Here is a 16,972-nt window from a genome sequence, read left to right as displayed (position 1 = left end):
TCCCGGGGTCCAGGATCAAGTCCCACATTGGGCTCCTTGCAGGGAGCCTACTTCTACTTCTTCTTATGTCTCTGCCTCTCTCTCTCTGTCTCTCATGAATAAATAAAATCTTTAAAAAAGAAATCAAATTTTTAATAAGTCTCCATGAATCCAACTTATGTATATCTTACGTATATCAACTTACGTATATCTTTTGCCCTCAGTGAACCCAACACTACTCAGGAATAAAGCGGATAAGGGAAAGTCATAAATTAAATATCTTGTTATAAAAATGCAATAATATGCACTTCCTTCCTCACCTATATGGATATTATAACAGATAACTTGAGCTTTTAAGAAAAATAGGATTATCTGCCTCTTTTCTTGCCCCCAAGGTACTTCACCTAGGGTTCCTACTACTTTGTCCTTTATGTCTGTTTCCTCACCAGGCGGTGAGTTCCTACTGGGTAGAGATCTTATTCTTTATTTAAACATCCCAGTATGGGGTGCCTGAGTGGCTCAGTCAGTTAAGCGTCTGCCTTCAGCTCAGGTCATGATCCCAGGGTCCTGAGAACAAGCCCTACATCAGGTTTCCAGCTCGGCGGGGAGTCTGCTTCTCCCTCTGCTCTTCACCTCCCTCGTGCTCTCTCTGTCTCACTCTCTCTAATAAATAAAATATTTAAAAAAAATAAAAAATAAATAAACATCACAGTACCTAGTAGAGTCTCACATAGTAGTCAATCAATAAATCTTTCCGAAATATATAAAACCTTTTATGTTCCATTCAATGAGCATATGTGTGTGTGTATGTATACTCTGTATGTGCCAAGCAGAATAGACCCCAACTATACAACAATGAAAAAAAAAAAAAAAAACAGAATCTCTGAACTCAAATTACTTCTTGTGTTTCTGTAAGTTTGCTTTTGCAATAAATTAATCAGTAAACTCACTGAGGGCAATCATCTTGCCAGTAACAAGTTATTGCAACCAGCAAGCAAGTTGATGTCACAAAAGTAAGAGAACTGCCAGTAGTAAGAAGTAAACAGATGCAGACCAAGTTTTAAGGATAGAATCAGTAAGATCTGCTAATGAATTAAGTAAGGATTCATGTGTGAGAGAATGAGATGGTTCTTTATATGTATTTAATAAGCAAAAGAACATCATAATTCCTACTAGAAGATTGGCTCCCCAAAATAAAAGTGTTACTATTTCTTGGGTTGAATATATTTTTTTTCTCCTCTGAAAGTAGATGCTTTATACTATTCCCTTCAAAGGAGGGGAAGAAGTTAGAATTAATAGTATGCTAAGCATAAGAACTGAGAGTATCAGTAAAACAGCAGAGCTAACAGAAAAAAAGTAAGGCATAATTAGAACACTGGATATATGATTCAATACATACTGAAATGTGGGTATAAAAGACTTTCCAATTTGTAACCTAGTCTTAGGCAGTCATAGGAAAGTTATCCATAAAACAGAAACCAAAAAGACACAAATTCAAATTTAAACTTCTAACCTCACTTAAGGAAATTATTCTTGCCTCAGGCTTTTTAGTATCTTTTTCTAGAATATTGAGCAATACAAAGATCATTGGCAGCATAATCCGAAAGGTGTCAGTATATGAATTGGATACATTCCTAGAAATTAATATTCAAAGTTGGAAACAAAAATACCTCTAAAGGATGTTTTATGCATTCATTAAGTTTTAGACCATTTTGCAATTATTACATATTTCTCTTAAGTCGAATGCTAGGAAACAGAAATAACGTTAGTTATTTAAAATCAGCCACTTTTGATGCATTTCTATTTCGGAAACAAAATATGGACAAGGAAACAAACAACTAGAGTTTCAAATTATGCATTTGGAACGAACACTGCTTAATTTTCAAAAGAAAAAAATGTATCATTCATCACCAGAGAAATGTTTATAAGCTCATAATGTCTTTAAAAACCATGAGGATTTCTTTTTTTTTTTTTTCCTTAAAAAGATACTTAAGCATGCATTTATTCTTATGAAGAATATGGGGAAAAAAGTTTAAGCACAAATTTCCAAATAATATAACTTATGTAAACAATGAGCACCTCCTGGTTGTTGTTGTTGTTGTTGTTGTCTTTCCCTAAAATTTACAGAATATTGCTTGTTCAACATTAAATGACAAAATGGGTAGAGTCACTTTAAGCTGTGATGAAAAAAAGAAATTCACTTAAAACAAACCTGGACATCCATTTTATGTTCCTTTTTAGGATCCACAAAAGTAAGCAAGCTAGGACTGCTTAACTTCCAACAAAGCACAGATATAATATAGAACTCTTCATGCAGCCTATTCCCCTTGGCTTCCCACACCACAACCAACTGTATATACCATTATTTAGCCTAATGCCTACATTATGGGTATTACTCACAACCTCAAATGAAAACAAGCGTACAGGATTTTAAACGAAGGTGTCCAACAAGACTACTTTCCTCTCAGGCCTTTGTACTTTTCAACCACTCAACAAATTAAGGATTAAATGGCAAGCCTCTCAATCAAGTCCAAATCAGGGATGATAAAGATGCAAATTTTGACTTCACTCATTATATTCATTTAAAATCAACCTGATTGTAAATGGTTGATAGAAAAGTCACTGCCAATGGAACAGTGTTTGAAGATGGTTTTTCCACACTTAGGTTCCACTTTGGAAAATAGAGACCACATGTACTCCTATACTTTTATTTTTTGCCCTGTCCTTTGCCACAGCTGTATGTATAACTGTCCTCTCCCCACCCCCACAACACCGCCCCGCCATCAACGCATAGTCATTTCACTTTTACATTTGAAACCTGTTTCTTAAAATCTGGCATAGTGTTTCATACATGGTAAAGGCCTCTGATATTCCAGTCAATTCTCTGTAAAAGTCAAAACCCTAGACTTAATGACTACAAGTGGTTCAATTAAAAGCATTTTATAAATAACAAATAGAAAATTTAAAATTTTACCTTTAATTTGACCATCTTATTACTTTCATTGTTGGTTTTTATTTTTTTAAGATGACAGCAATCTCACAGGAAATTACTCATAAATCTTAGTATTTATTTAGAGTATCTGGTTTAAATTTGTCTCCAAATTAATACATGGTAGCTACAGTATTTTCTTTATTCTACTCACACAATTTAAAATAGATGAAGCACCAAAGAAAGAGTAAATCCTGCCTAAAAATGGCCTAAAGTATAAACACTAAAGTAAAGAAGTCAACAGCTCATTTGCTTCTATTTCTTTCTTGCTGTTCTGAAAAAATAAAATAAAATCAGTGAATTCTGTTACAATCAGAGTTCTTAGTAAAAAAAAAAAACATACAGAACTGAGATTTTGCAAACTAGGAATACTTTATAGAATAGACAGCTGACAATCATATATATTTTTTCATATCATGAGAAGTAGCAATCCTAAACAGATGGTCAAATTAGAACCAAAACACAAAATTAAACAACACTGATTCATTTTTTCCTGCCACAGATAAATTTTATGTGGCAATATCAGGTTTTAATTAGATTTTTCTAACAAAATCACTGATGACTCCTTTTCCAAAACTGGTGTCAAGCTAAAAAAATAAGAGAGTATATGGTAATCTGTTGAATACAATAACCTTAAATTTAAATTCGACACTGTGAGTTCAATGAAAAGATACAAATGTGAGTCATTTTACTGGCAGTAAATAAAGGGAAAAAATAAGAGGAATTTGTGCTCATATCCTGTTTCCACCACAAGCTATGCAATGTTGGGCAAGTCACTATGTTATATTCTCAACCTCAGTTTCCACCATCTGTAAAAATGGGCATCATAATCACTTTGCAAATGAGAATTATCATTTTTCAAAGATCCATATCTTGTATGAGAAAACTATGTCCTGTTTTTATCCAATATAATTGTCATTTTAAAATATGTTGCTAGGTGTCACATAGGCTGCAAATAATCTGAAAAAAGTATTTCATGGGAAGGAAAAAAAAATGCATTTCTCTGAATCCTGATCTACTCAACACTTAGGTTTCCATGAACTGCTATAGCCTTGGATGGCACATAATCTGTGGCCTTAATGTGTCTAATTGTGTCACCATGGTTTCTCTTCTCCTGAAGGAATAAGAGAAAAACGGTCTTCTTGAGAGAATTCAGTACAGTGCATATATTTGCAAGAATTATATGAGATAACTAAGAATCACAGATAGCCTATATTGTCTACGTACTGGTTCTTACAGATTCTGATACAACAGAAAATAACAGAATTGGTAAACCTGATTCCTATTTCCAGTTCTACCAATGACAGTGGGGAGCACTTGAGCAAGTGAGTTAACTCTTTGGACTAGAACGGCCTCATTAATAAAAGAAGGTGGCAGAGGGCTAATATTATTGAATGTTCTTTTATAGTTCAGAATTACACTGAGGCCAAATGTTTTGGGAAACACCACCTTTGCACAATATTCCAGTGTGATCTTGTAAACACGAAAACACTGCTTATTAAAAACAAAAACTAACACATAGATTTTTTTTTTTTTTTTGTAGGGCAGAAAAACAGAAACTACTGAAGAATCTTCTAACATTGCCATGGCTAGCTATAACCACAAGGATGTGTACCCATGTGACAACATCTCCTGTAATGGGGGAAGTTCTACATATGGTTGTGATTATGGGTAGTAGCAAAATAAGGAAAGTGGATACCTCTGGCTTTCTCTAGGTTAGGGTAGCAAGAAGCCTATTTGCAGAATTCTGCTTAGAATTAAATCAGTAACAAATACAAATGAAATCTCCAGGTATGGAAAGTACTGGGTCATGTAGGAGAGAAATTACTTGATCTATAATTTTAAAATAGAAAAGACACAGTAATGTAATCACCAAGAGAATGCCATATCCACCACACCAGATAGAATAATAGGTATCAAATAAACTTGATTTTGAAAAATGTTCAAGGACACAGGCAAATTTAGAACACAAAGCTGTGAATGGCAAATAATCCCAAATGGGATCGGTGTATATGTGTATAGAAAAGAAACCTGAAAAGAAATTCATCAAAACTTGAATGCAAGAAAGTTAGGTGGTAGGATCACAGATAGGTTTTTAAACCTTCCCTATAAAGTATCCTGCATTTTCCAAATGAAAATCTGGTTTATCTATTTTATAATTCTTAATTCTCCCTTTTAAAGAACAAAATTATCTTCTTAACATAATTTCAGAATTTATAAAAATGAATATAATCAATAAAATTACTCTTTCTCAATATCTGAAAATTAATGTCTTTATTATGTCTACATTAGACAAAGGAAAATAATCTCAGAACATTACTATCATTTTTTATACAATTTTTCTCATTGCTTATAAAGATACCTGCACAAAATATTACACATACTTTTTCACAAAACAGTCATACTTCTAAAACATAAGGTCCAAGAGAATAAACCTAGTATAAACAAAGTAATCTACAAAATCATATTCTCTTAATTTTAGACATATTTCTGTCTAAAATATTAAGTAAACATGTTCAAAATTAAAAACAATGTTTAATACTTATACTACAAAATTACTTGGCCAGCTCCACAAAGATGGACAGTATCATTAGCAAACACATACCTACTTTAATACAACTTTTTAAAGTTGGATCAGAGACAGGTCTGTTTAAATAAAGCATTTAAAATCTTCACTATGAAATCTCTGATGTTGACTTACTGAGAAAAAATGGTTTAATTAACACACTAACTCTTTTGATGATTCAGATTCCAGTGAAGCCAACAAAAATAATTTCCTTTTTTTTCCCAGATTTTATTTATGTATTCATGAGAGACACAGAAAGAGGCAGAGACATAGGCAGAGAGAGAAGCAGGCTCCCTGTAGGGAGCCTAATGTGGGACTCGATCCCAGGACCCTGGGATCATGACTTGAGCCAAAGGCAGATGCTCAACTACTGAGCTACCCAGGTAACCACTAAAAATATATTTCTGATAAAGCAAACAGCAAACAGCATTGAGTTTCCAGGTAAATGCTAGAAGAATAAAAAAAATTAATGTTAATAGGATCCTTTTAGAACAAAAGAAGAATAAAATATTTTCCTTTAAAATTCTAAGCAACAGGAATATTAAATTTCAATGACATTACATACAGAGAGGAGAAGAGTTCTATCTAACACTTCATGAGAGCTTTTTTCCCCCAGTAAGAAGTTCATAATAAAGTTTTCAACGCATATGTAAAAATTCTGTGGGTTGCACAATACTTGTTCTCTTTGTCATGTAAAATTGAAAAATAACATTTGATGTTAAAGCAAAATCAGATGTTGGAAAAAATGTATTTTATTACCACATATCACCGCTGACTACACAAGGAAAATGTGCTTAAGTTAGTTATTCTGTACATATATACTAACAGCTATCTTCTACTGCTGATTCAGGCTGCTGCTGTTAATGACTTTATATGAACTTTGATGCAATTTTTATATTTTTAACTCACCAAGTAATAAAATGACAAGAAACAAAGACCTAAAGTATGCAGTCAAAACAGTAGCAAGACATTTAGAAAAGAGGGGAAGTGTGTAGTAGTGGCATAAGAGGGGCATACAAGAATAATGGTATGTTAACAAGAAAGGCTACCCTTCTGATTGCAGCAGAATCATATTTGAAACCCCTTCAATCCATAAGGCCTCATTTACCAGTTCATTGCACTTCTTATATAGTAATCTCTGGACTACAAGTCATGGAGCTTTATTTTTTTTTTCACTGAAAATGTATTTTTGTCTTGTTTTCTTATTTTCCGCAGTCTTCCCTCCCACACACACAGAATAAATGTACATATATGCATAGGTTATACATATTTTTATCTACATACTACATATGTGTAAGCATGTATATGTGTATCTACAGATACCTCTTTATCCAAAATTTACTTACAAATTACCTACTGTAAAAAAAAAAAAAAAAATTACCTACTGTGTATCTGGTTCTGTGCCTGATCTTGGAAATGGAAAAACTATCAGGATTTGGTTCCTGTACTCAAATAGAAGACATAATTATAAAACTCCCCACTTACTTAGTTTACTTAACACACATGCCTTCAATATCACTTGCTAATAAAAATGCCAACTCTGTTCAAGGGAGCTCCTTTATGGGCCATCTGTCTCAAGTGACTCAACACAGTCTTCTAAACTTCCAATCTGCAGAGTTCTGCAATAATTCTGACTCCCAGTTCCCTGGTCCTGCACTACCTAACTTTACTGGAGGACCACAGTCAGTCAATACTTGCTGATTGGGTGATTGTTTAGTGGTCGAACCACTAATTAGCATTTATTTGAAAGTATGACAATCACAAAATAATACCATTTACTAACTGATAGATTATTAGATATGGGTTACTCTGCCAGGCTTATTTATTTTTTCACATTTAATTCTATAAAAGAGGTATCATCATACTTTTTTAAAGATGAGAAAAGTGAGGCTTTGAGTTTTAAGCAACTTGCTTAAAGCCATACAGTCGCTGGAAAATGATTTACGTTCAACGTTCTGCCCACAGCCACTAATGCTATACCATCTCCCAGAGAGAAGAGCCCTGTTTATAGATGGCTGGACCCAAAAATTTTGATTCCTATGTAATCGTATACTAAGGCACAGGTCAACATAAACAGCTAAGTGAATTGAAAGTAAGTAATAATCATGTACACAAAAAAACAGATCTTAAAGGCAAACATATAAGCCATACATATTTACATATGTGTGTTTAAGATAACTGCATCTTTGAGATTATACACCAGTTTAGACTCCAGAGACATCTTTTCTCTGTATTAGCACACACTGTCAAGATTCGACTATACAGTTTTAACAACTGAAAGCGATTTTGTTTTTCATGATCTGGCTAGGAACATTCAGTTGCAGACCTTTGTCTCACCTATATCCAACCCTCAGCACCCAGCATCAAGGCCTGCCACATACTGGATGCTTAATACATAGCAATGGAATACTATCATTAACTCTTGAGACTTTGTCCTAAGGTGAATGTCCCATCTATGTGAATATGTGATAACACATATTTATCTTGAACATCACAAATAGAATCAGTGAAGAAATGTTTTAAGCAGAACAAGGTAAACTTATATTCCAACATAAGAAATCTTCAATATTTCTTAAATGAAAATACATGAATATAAAACCTGTTAGCACAATCTTCTGGCTAGAATTTTAATTATGGAAAAGTTGGAAAAATTAGCATTATCTCCACAGCAACTACACCCTGGCAACAGATAGAGTAAATATGTGTGAACTGGTCATACTCAAAAGAAAGCATGACATAAGAACTAAATTGCAGCGGATGTCAAGATTGTAGGCCTAAAATTTAGCAGCTTAATTTAGCACATTTAATCATAAACACAAAACTAACTTATATCTTATTTCCTTGATTTTACCAATTACTAGAAAGGTGTGTGTGTGTGTGTATGTATGTGTGTGTGTGTGTATGTGTATATATATATGTATTCACTATATATATTCTATATATGTATTCACTATATATATTCACTATATATATATTCACTATATATATTCACTATATATATATATTCACTATATATATTTACTATATATACATATATATAGTGAATTTTGCAAAAAACATAAAGAGGAAAAGATCACTTAAGAGTTAAGAAAGTTTCTTCCTAGAGATTCATGAAGCATTTTCTGATACCCCACCCAGTGATGGCAGCTTCCTCATAGATGTTTTAGTACCCTTACCAAGTACAGGATTCATTTGACCTAGTCTATGCCACCTTATCCTACTATCAGTACTTCAGCGGTCTTTTTACATTTGACTTCTATCATACAATTGCAGATCCCTTTTGGAAATTAGTGGAAGAAAAATATTCTGTCTTCTATTCCTACTTGACTTTTGCCACGAAAGTGGTAACTCTAAGTCCCTATATTCTACCCAAAACCTGATATATAGCAGATACTCAAAATAGGAAAGCAGTAAGCCTGCTAGGGATGTCCCAAGGTTACCAACCTTCTTAAGCTTCAGTCTCTGCAACTGCAAAAATGAGTGTCAGTATCAATTTCATAAAATTACTATGAGCATTGAGAGCATCTAGCACATAGTGAGTACTTAACTATTATGTGTTTTGAGTCTCAGTTTCCTCATTGGTTGAAAGGGATCAATAAAACCTAACTCAAAGAGTTGTGAGAACTGAATAAGCACACATATATAAATCAGTTGGCATAAATGGCTAACATATAGTAGGTTCTCAATAAACTGGAATTCTTTTGTTACTTTTCCTCTAAACTCCTATTTCAAGACCCAGAAGAAATTTAAAAATCAAATGTAGTAGAAGATTAATAGTTGGTTGAAAGAACAAAAATCCAGTATTCTAATAAACTATCATTTTTTTGTGTTGCCAATAAAACTTTCCTATGAAAGACTACAATGAGCATTTATTAATACATATAATACAGGCACCTCGGTGGCTCAGTCAGTTACGCATCCAACTCTTGATTTCAGTTCAAGTCATGATCTCAGGGCCGTGGGACGGAGCCCTACAATGGGCTCTATGATGAGCATGGAGCCTGCTTGAGGGTCTCTTCCTCTCCCTCTGCCCCTCACTACCCCCATTTGTGGGTACACACTATCTCTCAAAAAAAATGAATAAAATATATTCTAGAATACTAGAAAAATTTAAATAAGTCATTTTTAATATTAAAATTCATTCATATTTTTACCTTTTCTTCTAGCTGGTCCTTCAAAGCCTGATATTTTAGCTTCAGTTTTCGGTTCTCATTTTCATTCTGGGTTAATTCTTCTGTCAGCCTGTCACACTGTGATTTCACCTTCTCTAGCTGACAACGATGGACTTTAGCTGTATTCTTATCTTCTATGCTTTCTGCCTGAGAAAAAGAGGAGAAAAGAAAAAGTCCACTGGCCATAGCCAAACTGTACACCAAACAAATTACACATTGTATCCGTGGGAAAAAACTTCAAGATTTTGCTCTAAGCACCTGTACATACATACACACAAAAGAAATGCTACTTGCATTTACTCAATTACTCCTTAGTGCTCACCGAACATTTACTCAGTGAAAGGTACTGTACTAGGTGCTAAGATAGCAAATATGAAGAGTAAATGTGCCGGATACAACTATCAGTTAATTCTACAGCAATGAATGAGAAGGGCTTAACAAAGGCAGAGGCAGATACTATGCCAACCTAAAGCGGGCACCTCAACTCTGCTGAGAGGGAAAGGGGTTGTGAGAGAAGTGTTCCAAAAGGGAAATACTGTGACACAGTACTGACTGATCAGTTTCCTCCTCTATACAAGGAGCTTTACAACATTCCTGTTCATCAACCCATCTCCTGGGTCTTCTGAAAGAATTGGGTACTTCCAGTACAACAGAATTACTGATCCCACCCTGTGAGGCTGAAAGGATTATGAATTGTAGCAGCCAAGAAACTACAAGTAACTTAACATGAAAAGGAGCATAATGGTGATTATTTCAGTACCAACAGTGTAATAAAGTACCGGGTTTTTAAATTTCTTTTTGGAATATAACCAGAATCAACTTTAAGAAAAAATTAGGAATAATCTATTCTGTATATGGGATTCAATAAAGATTTGCCAGGTATGTGAATTTTAAAACTTTTTAAATAACAACTATGTAAACACTTACTATATGTCAGGCATTGCTCTCAAACTTCTTGCATAGTTTTTCTTCATTGTGTCCTCACAACAACCCATCCAAGGGAGGTACTATTACTACTGCCCCCTTTTCTGAAGCTGAAGCCCAGACACACTAATAACTTGGCCCAGGATATGCAACGAGTAACTGCAGAGCCAGAATTTGAACCCAGAAATTCCCTCTAATGTCCGTGCTTTCAACTAGTCTGCCATGCTGCCTTTAGCAAAGTACATTTATCATTTTTAAAAACCAGCTGGGTACAATTTGGCACACCTACAAGTTACTAATAGCTTGTTACTAATATAAGCAACTACCTATGATCTGTTTAAAATACATGTTTTAATTTCCAAAATATATGGTTTTTTTTTCTTTTTACAAGTGTATTGTATATGTGTAATCAGGTATGTAGGAATTCAATCACTGGAATCAATTTCCTGAGAGGAAGTTTTGTCAGCTTTAGACAAAATCTGTATTACATTCACCTCACAAAATTCACCTAAGACTGGATGCAATTTTAAATTAACAAAAGAATTGATTTTTAATGAGGAATCCTGTTTTCACAACCCAAAAACAAAATTATAAAGTAAAGTCTCTCATCAGGAAAATTGCTCAATTATGATTTTAAGTTCCAACAGAATGCTTTGCCTTTTCCTGATGGCTAATGAAACTCTTGGATATAGAAGTTTCCCCTAAGGCCAGTGGCAAACTGAAGCTGGTTCAGGGAGCCTTAAAGAACCAGCTGTGCCCATCTCTTCCCAACACTGTCCCTATCCAGGGATGTCTTCTTTGATAGCCTGAAATCAAAAGAGGTATTCACATAACACTAAAATAGACAAATGCTACAAATCAGGGTTTACCCCTCTAACCCCAGGGAACCTAGTTTAGACCTAGTTTAACCTAGGTTAAAAGTAAACCTAGTTTACTTTTTGTGGTTTTACTATTACGTTTACATTTCATTCTAAAGTTTACAAAGTAATGTTTTACTCACAAAAGCCCTGTGATAAAGATATTACTAGTCCCATTTTATCGATGAGGTACAAAAAGGTTAGATAACTTGACCAATATCATACAGCCAGCAAGAAGCGAAAGTATAGAGCTCAAATCCTTGGTCTTTTGATTCAAAAAAAAAAAAAAAACGTGGGGGAGCTCTACCAAATGATTTCTGTTGAAATCATAATGAGGTGATAACCCAATGTCCTTCAAATATTAATAAAGTACTTCATTAAAATATTTTTACATTTAAATTTAAAAAGAGGTATAAGAAGAGTAGTTCTAGATGGGGAAAACATGTAATTCATGCAAAAAAAAATATGGGTAATGCATTAGCATTAGTAATAATGGATTACACATTAAGGAAGAAATAAGACCCAGGAAAAGTAATAAAGATGAAGCCAAAAGACAAAGAAATAGAACATGTATAGAGCCACTTGTCCAAAGTCCTATTGTACATAATTCAGTACACTAAGTCATCTGTGATAAGCATTATTATCAACTCCTTTTAATTAATATAAATAAGTAAAAAGTATAGAATTATGTTAATGAAATAGCATGAGGCAGGAGTTGTTCCTTATGGGCAACTCATTCAGTTTACAATGAAAGTGCTCACAATCTCTGGTTCTCCTTTTTAGCTCTTATGCAGCTTTTATACCATAGTAAAGGGTGGCTATAACACTCCTCCTCTATCTCTGTCTTCCTAATTAAAAATGCCTAAAAATTTGAGAATATCGACAGAGTCCTTCTAAGTTATATATTATTTTCATACAGGTACTTTCTCAAAACTTTATTGTCATCTCATTACATATGCATAGAAAGACTTCATAAAGAAAGAATGGGGAAAACTACCCTGTCTCCTATTGAATACCATCCACTCTGTTTTGATCTAACACTCTCACACTTCCTCATGGATCTTCTCCACCCATCTATGACTATGACAAATGGAATGAACATGTTTTCAGTTCTTCTTTCATCCTGTCACATTTGACACTCTTGACTGTACCTTTCTTGAAATGCCCTGCCCAGGTTTCCAAGATACATTCTTTTCTGGTTCCCTCCTGTCTCTCATATAGTCCTTTATTCTTCTTTGCTAGAACCTCTTTCTCAGTACTTTCTTAAACCCTGGGGTTCTAGAGTTTCATCCTCTACTTTCTCCCTATATGGTCTCATTAAAATCTCAGGATTTCAACTACTACCAATGGGTTACTGGATTCCAAATATTCAACTTTAATCTTACTTTCTTCCTCAATGTGTAATCCATTATTACTATAAACTATTCTGCTTAGACTTTCATGGTCAGGCTTCAGTTCCTTTCCACCTCAACATGCTAAAAAAAAACTGGATTTTCCACTCTTTTCTCCTCAATACTAATCCTTTTCACCTATAAGCAGTGTAGTTAAAAACACAGGCTCTAAAAAAATAAAATAAATAAATAAATAAATAAATAAATAAATAAATAAATACATACACAGGCTCTGGACTACCTAGGTTCAAACCCTCGTCTCCACTACTTTTCAGATGTAAGACCTCGGGCAGTTAACTTTCCATGTCTGTTTCCTCATTAATGAAAAGATACCATATGATATGCCAGGATGATGTGAGGATTAAATGGTTAATGCATATAAAGTTCTTACAGTAATGACTGGCATGAGCTAAGTGCTGGGAAAAAAATGTTTGCTAGTATTATTGTCACAGCCAATCAATCAACATATAACATATATTTTATTTTCTTTAAGATTAAGTCCTCTCCTATCTCTGATTCTATTTTTATGTCCTCATCAATTCTGACAGATTGTTATGCCATATTTCATCAATATTAAGACATATTTTTACACATTTTACCACTTCTGTCTTGGGATGTTGTCTTGCAGTTGACAGTATGTTTTCAGAAGGAAGTATTCTTTTTTCTTAGTAGCACATAATGATGTACCTTATAACTCATGGCATCTTAGGTTGAATGATATGTAGTAAGGGCTTCTTAAGTATTCTCTCAGCCTCCATTCTGCTCTGCCCACTACAATTAATAACCCCAAATCCACTACTGCTGGTAGGCTATATGGAACTGGGGAAGAACTCCTAAAATAGCTGAAAGCTTTCTACAAATGTCAGCTATTTCATTATAATTTCATCTTTCATCATAAGCATTTTTATGGCAGTTGTATTTCAAGGAATTTTGAAAAAAAGTTATAATTAACCTTTAAAGACTTACCTATTTACCTATGCAATAGATATCTACAATGTTCCAGAAACTGTTCTAGGCATTGGAGATATAGCTGTAAACAAAAGAGACTCAAAACCCAGTCCTTATGGAGTTTTCATTCTAGTACAGGGAGACTTAAAAATAAATAATATGGAATCTATGTCATATGATGATAAGTACTACGGAAAAAAACAAAAGCAGGAAGGAGGGACAGATTTATTACACTCCTGACTATCATGTATAAAATAATTCCCCTGCATGGGGATAATGCTAATACCATTAGAACCTAGAAACATTTCTCCAAATGCAAGATTCTCAATTATACATTTACCCACGCCAACTTTGATTTGGAAAAGGAGGAGTAAATCTCAAAAGCCTTGGGTTTACACAGCTCATAAGCTGATCCACTTTAGTTACCATACTAATAAGGACTGTAGTTATAACTCCTATGGCCTTGACAAGTCTTTGCCTTTTATATTTTAGGAGGTCACAAATGTTGAATGAGGGCACGTTTCGGGTCCATGACTTACTGCCACCTCTGCCTTTCCTGAACTCCCAAAATAGCTAAACGTTCTTTTTAAAGGGCTTCAGTGCTCTGAAATAGGCGCTCCCAGGTGGCTGCTATAACTCATTTCAACCTGGCTGAACAGGCATGAATAAGCCTCTTTAGTGTTAGTTTTATCTTTCCTTCAGTGCTTAGGAATACAGAATGATCCCTACAAGTTTATGCTTTATTAACTTCATGAGCCACCAGGAAAAAATCCTTCAGTATCATCAGGATAATTCAGCGCAGGTACCTTCAGCGTCCTAATATGATTCTCAGCCTCACTCTTTTCTTTCTTGAAGTGCTTCATCAGCTCCTGGATGTTCTGTTCATGTTTAGTTTTCACACTCTGCAGCGATGATGTGAGATCTTCCAGCTCCCTCTGGTGAACGTCTCGTTCCAGCTTTAACTGCGTAATGATCGTAGCTGTTTCTTCCTCTCTGGATTTCGCCTGTGTCTTGAGGTCAGCAAGGTTCTTAAGCACCTCCTTCCTGGCTCTCTGTTCCTCAGCCAATTTATTAGCGAGATCCGCCCGGATGGCACTCAGGTTCTTGACAGCCTCTTGCATCTCAAGAAGTTGAGCTTTGTCCCTGGCCTGGCTTTTCTTTAGCTCAGTGATTTCTTCTTCTAGGTGAGCTTTCTCCACTTTCATCTGGCTTTGAATCTTTCTCTGCTGCTTCAATTCACTTTCTAGCCTATGGATAGTGTCCAGGGAATCCTTGACTTCTAGTTCAAGGACAGTTTGACGAGACTCAACGTCACTTAGTTTCTGCTCCTTACAGTGAAGCTCCTCCTCTTGAAGGGCACGCTTGGTTAAGACATCGTTCAATTCCTTTCGAAGATTATCTACCTGTTGTAATGCTGTATAAAGCTGGCTTTTCAATTCGTCCTTTTCTTTTAGAATCTATCAGGTTAAAAAAAAAATCACTGTAAAATTCGTCATAGAAACATCACCAACATCTATCAATCCTGGATTATAAATAATTATTTAAATGTTGGATAAAATTTAGCAAAAGAATGAGGAAAGAAAAAGACTACTATAATTTACCAGAGGTTGCAATAATACAATGTTACTTAAAGTAACAGTTCTTTACATTTCAATTGCTCACTTTTAAAAAGGAGAAACCTCAAAATAGATAAGGAAGATAATATAGGGAAGCTTGCAGATATAATCTAAGAAAGATTATGATACAATCAATCCTTATTAATAAATAAAGTCAGTAGGGGCAGGAAATACACCAGTATGTAACTGGAAGTCTCGAAGCCCCAAAAAGATAGAAATAATATTAAGATTAGGAGAGATTGGGGAGGGATGCAAAGAGCAAAGTCAAGGGACCAGATGTCCATCCCCCTCTGCCAGCCTCTATGTAGGGTGAGGGTTGACACTGCAGGATGAATGGGGCCAAGATATCTCTCTCATCCTCATCACCTACCAATGTAATAAAAAAGCCAGTAGCTAAGGAAGCTAGAATTATTCCCCCTCTCCCTAACACTGGCACCAAGAACAGTCTCCATCTCTGCTTATAGATGCCTGCCATGGCTTAAACCCAGAAAAAAGAAAAGTAAGATTCTCACTTCAGAATGAGAAATAATGAATAAAAATGCAAATACTTACAAGGCAGTTTTAAAGTTTGTATTTTATACTTTAGTATGAAACAATTCAAGATAAACTACAATGAGTCAATCACTCCAAAGAAACAGATTCCTCAAAGCCCTGTCAGTTTCAGCATGGAAAAACAGCATGAAGCTAGCATGAGAAATAATAAAAGGAGGTGGTAAAGTAATTGAGCTCTGACCAGAGAAAACTGAATGTGATTCTCAGTCCAGTCATAAGTCAACCCAGGGCCTCAAGGAATTTATTTATCTTTATAAAGGTAATAATAGCACCTATATTATAGGGTTGTGATGAAGACTAGTGGGAAAAATAAAAAAAAAATGGGAAAAGGATTCAAGTTCAAGGAGAAGCCAGGATCCCAGGGAGGTATTCATGCAAGACAGTAATCAGATCTGTGAAGAACAGGTATAACTGATAAAGCAATGTACCTCGACTAAAAATACTCAGGACCATACAGGAAAGACTTTACTTTGAAAGGCAGGAAAAAAATGGCTAGAAATACAGGGAATTCTAAGGGTAGATGGTTTTTTGTTTTTCCTATTGCAGTGTACCCAATTCCAACAAACTTAATGGCTTAAAACAATACCATTTATTATTTCCCTGTTTCCACAGATCCCAAGTCCAGGAAAGGTATTGTGCTTTCTCAGGCTTTCCTAAGGTGTTTCCAGGGCTTCCTAAGGCTAAAATCAAGGTATCAGCTGGCCTGGATTCTTGGAGGCACTGGGGGAGAATCCACTTCCAAGTTCATCCATGTTGTTGGCAAAATTTAGTTCCATGCCCTTAACACTCTGGTCCCTATTTCCTTACTAGCTTTGGGCGAGGGGTTGCTCTGAGCTTCTGAGCCACCCACACTCCTTGGCTCATGGACTCCTCAGACTCTGAAGCCAGTAACACCACAATGAATCTTTCTTGTGTTTTGAATCCTCCAACTTCCCCTTCTCTAAATAGCCAGAAAATTTTCTATGTTTTTAATGACCC

The 16,972-nt window shown here is 35.0% G+C and overlaps 1 protein-coding gene across 9 annotated transcripts in view; it reads right to left on the bottom strand.

Moving 5' to 3' along the window:
- The window catches only part of CEP128 (centrosomal protein 128), a 390,276-nt gene that overhangs the window by 236,421 nt on the left and 136,883 nt on the right, over positions 1-16,972 (bottom strand). For 8 of the 9 annotated variants that reach the window (XM_041759758.1, XM_041759757.1, XM_041759756.1 and 5 more), the window contains exons 15-16: positions 14,633-15,283; positions 9,689-9,853 (exon numbers count right to left, since the gene is read on the bottom strand). In XM_041759758.1, the coding sequence (XP_041615692.1) occupies positions 9,689-9,853; positions 14,633-15,283 (816 nt within the window). The remainder of the gene's footprint in view (positions 1-9,688; positions 9,854-14,632; positions 15,284-16,972) is intronic. The other variant, XM_041759765.1, reaches the window with a different exon arrangement.

The sequence above is a fragment of the Vulpes lagopus genome, chromosome 6 (assembly GCF_018345385.1).
Source record: "Vulpes lagopus strain Blue_001 chromosome 6, ASM1834538v1, whole genome shotgun sequence".
Classification (NCBI taxonomy): domain Eukaryota; kingdom Metazoa; phylum Chordata; class Mammalia; order Carnivora; family Canidae; genus Vulpes; species Vulpes lagopus.
The sequence above is the reverse complement of the archived record's forward strand: the minus strand, read 5'-3'. Positions and strand labels throughout refer to the sequence as shown.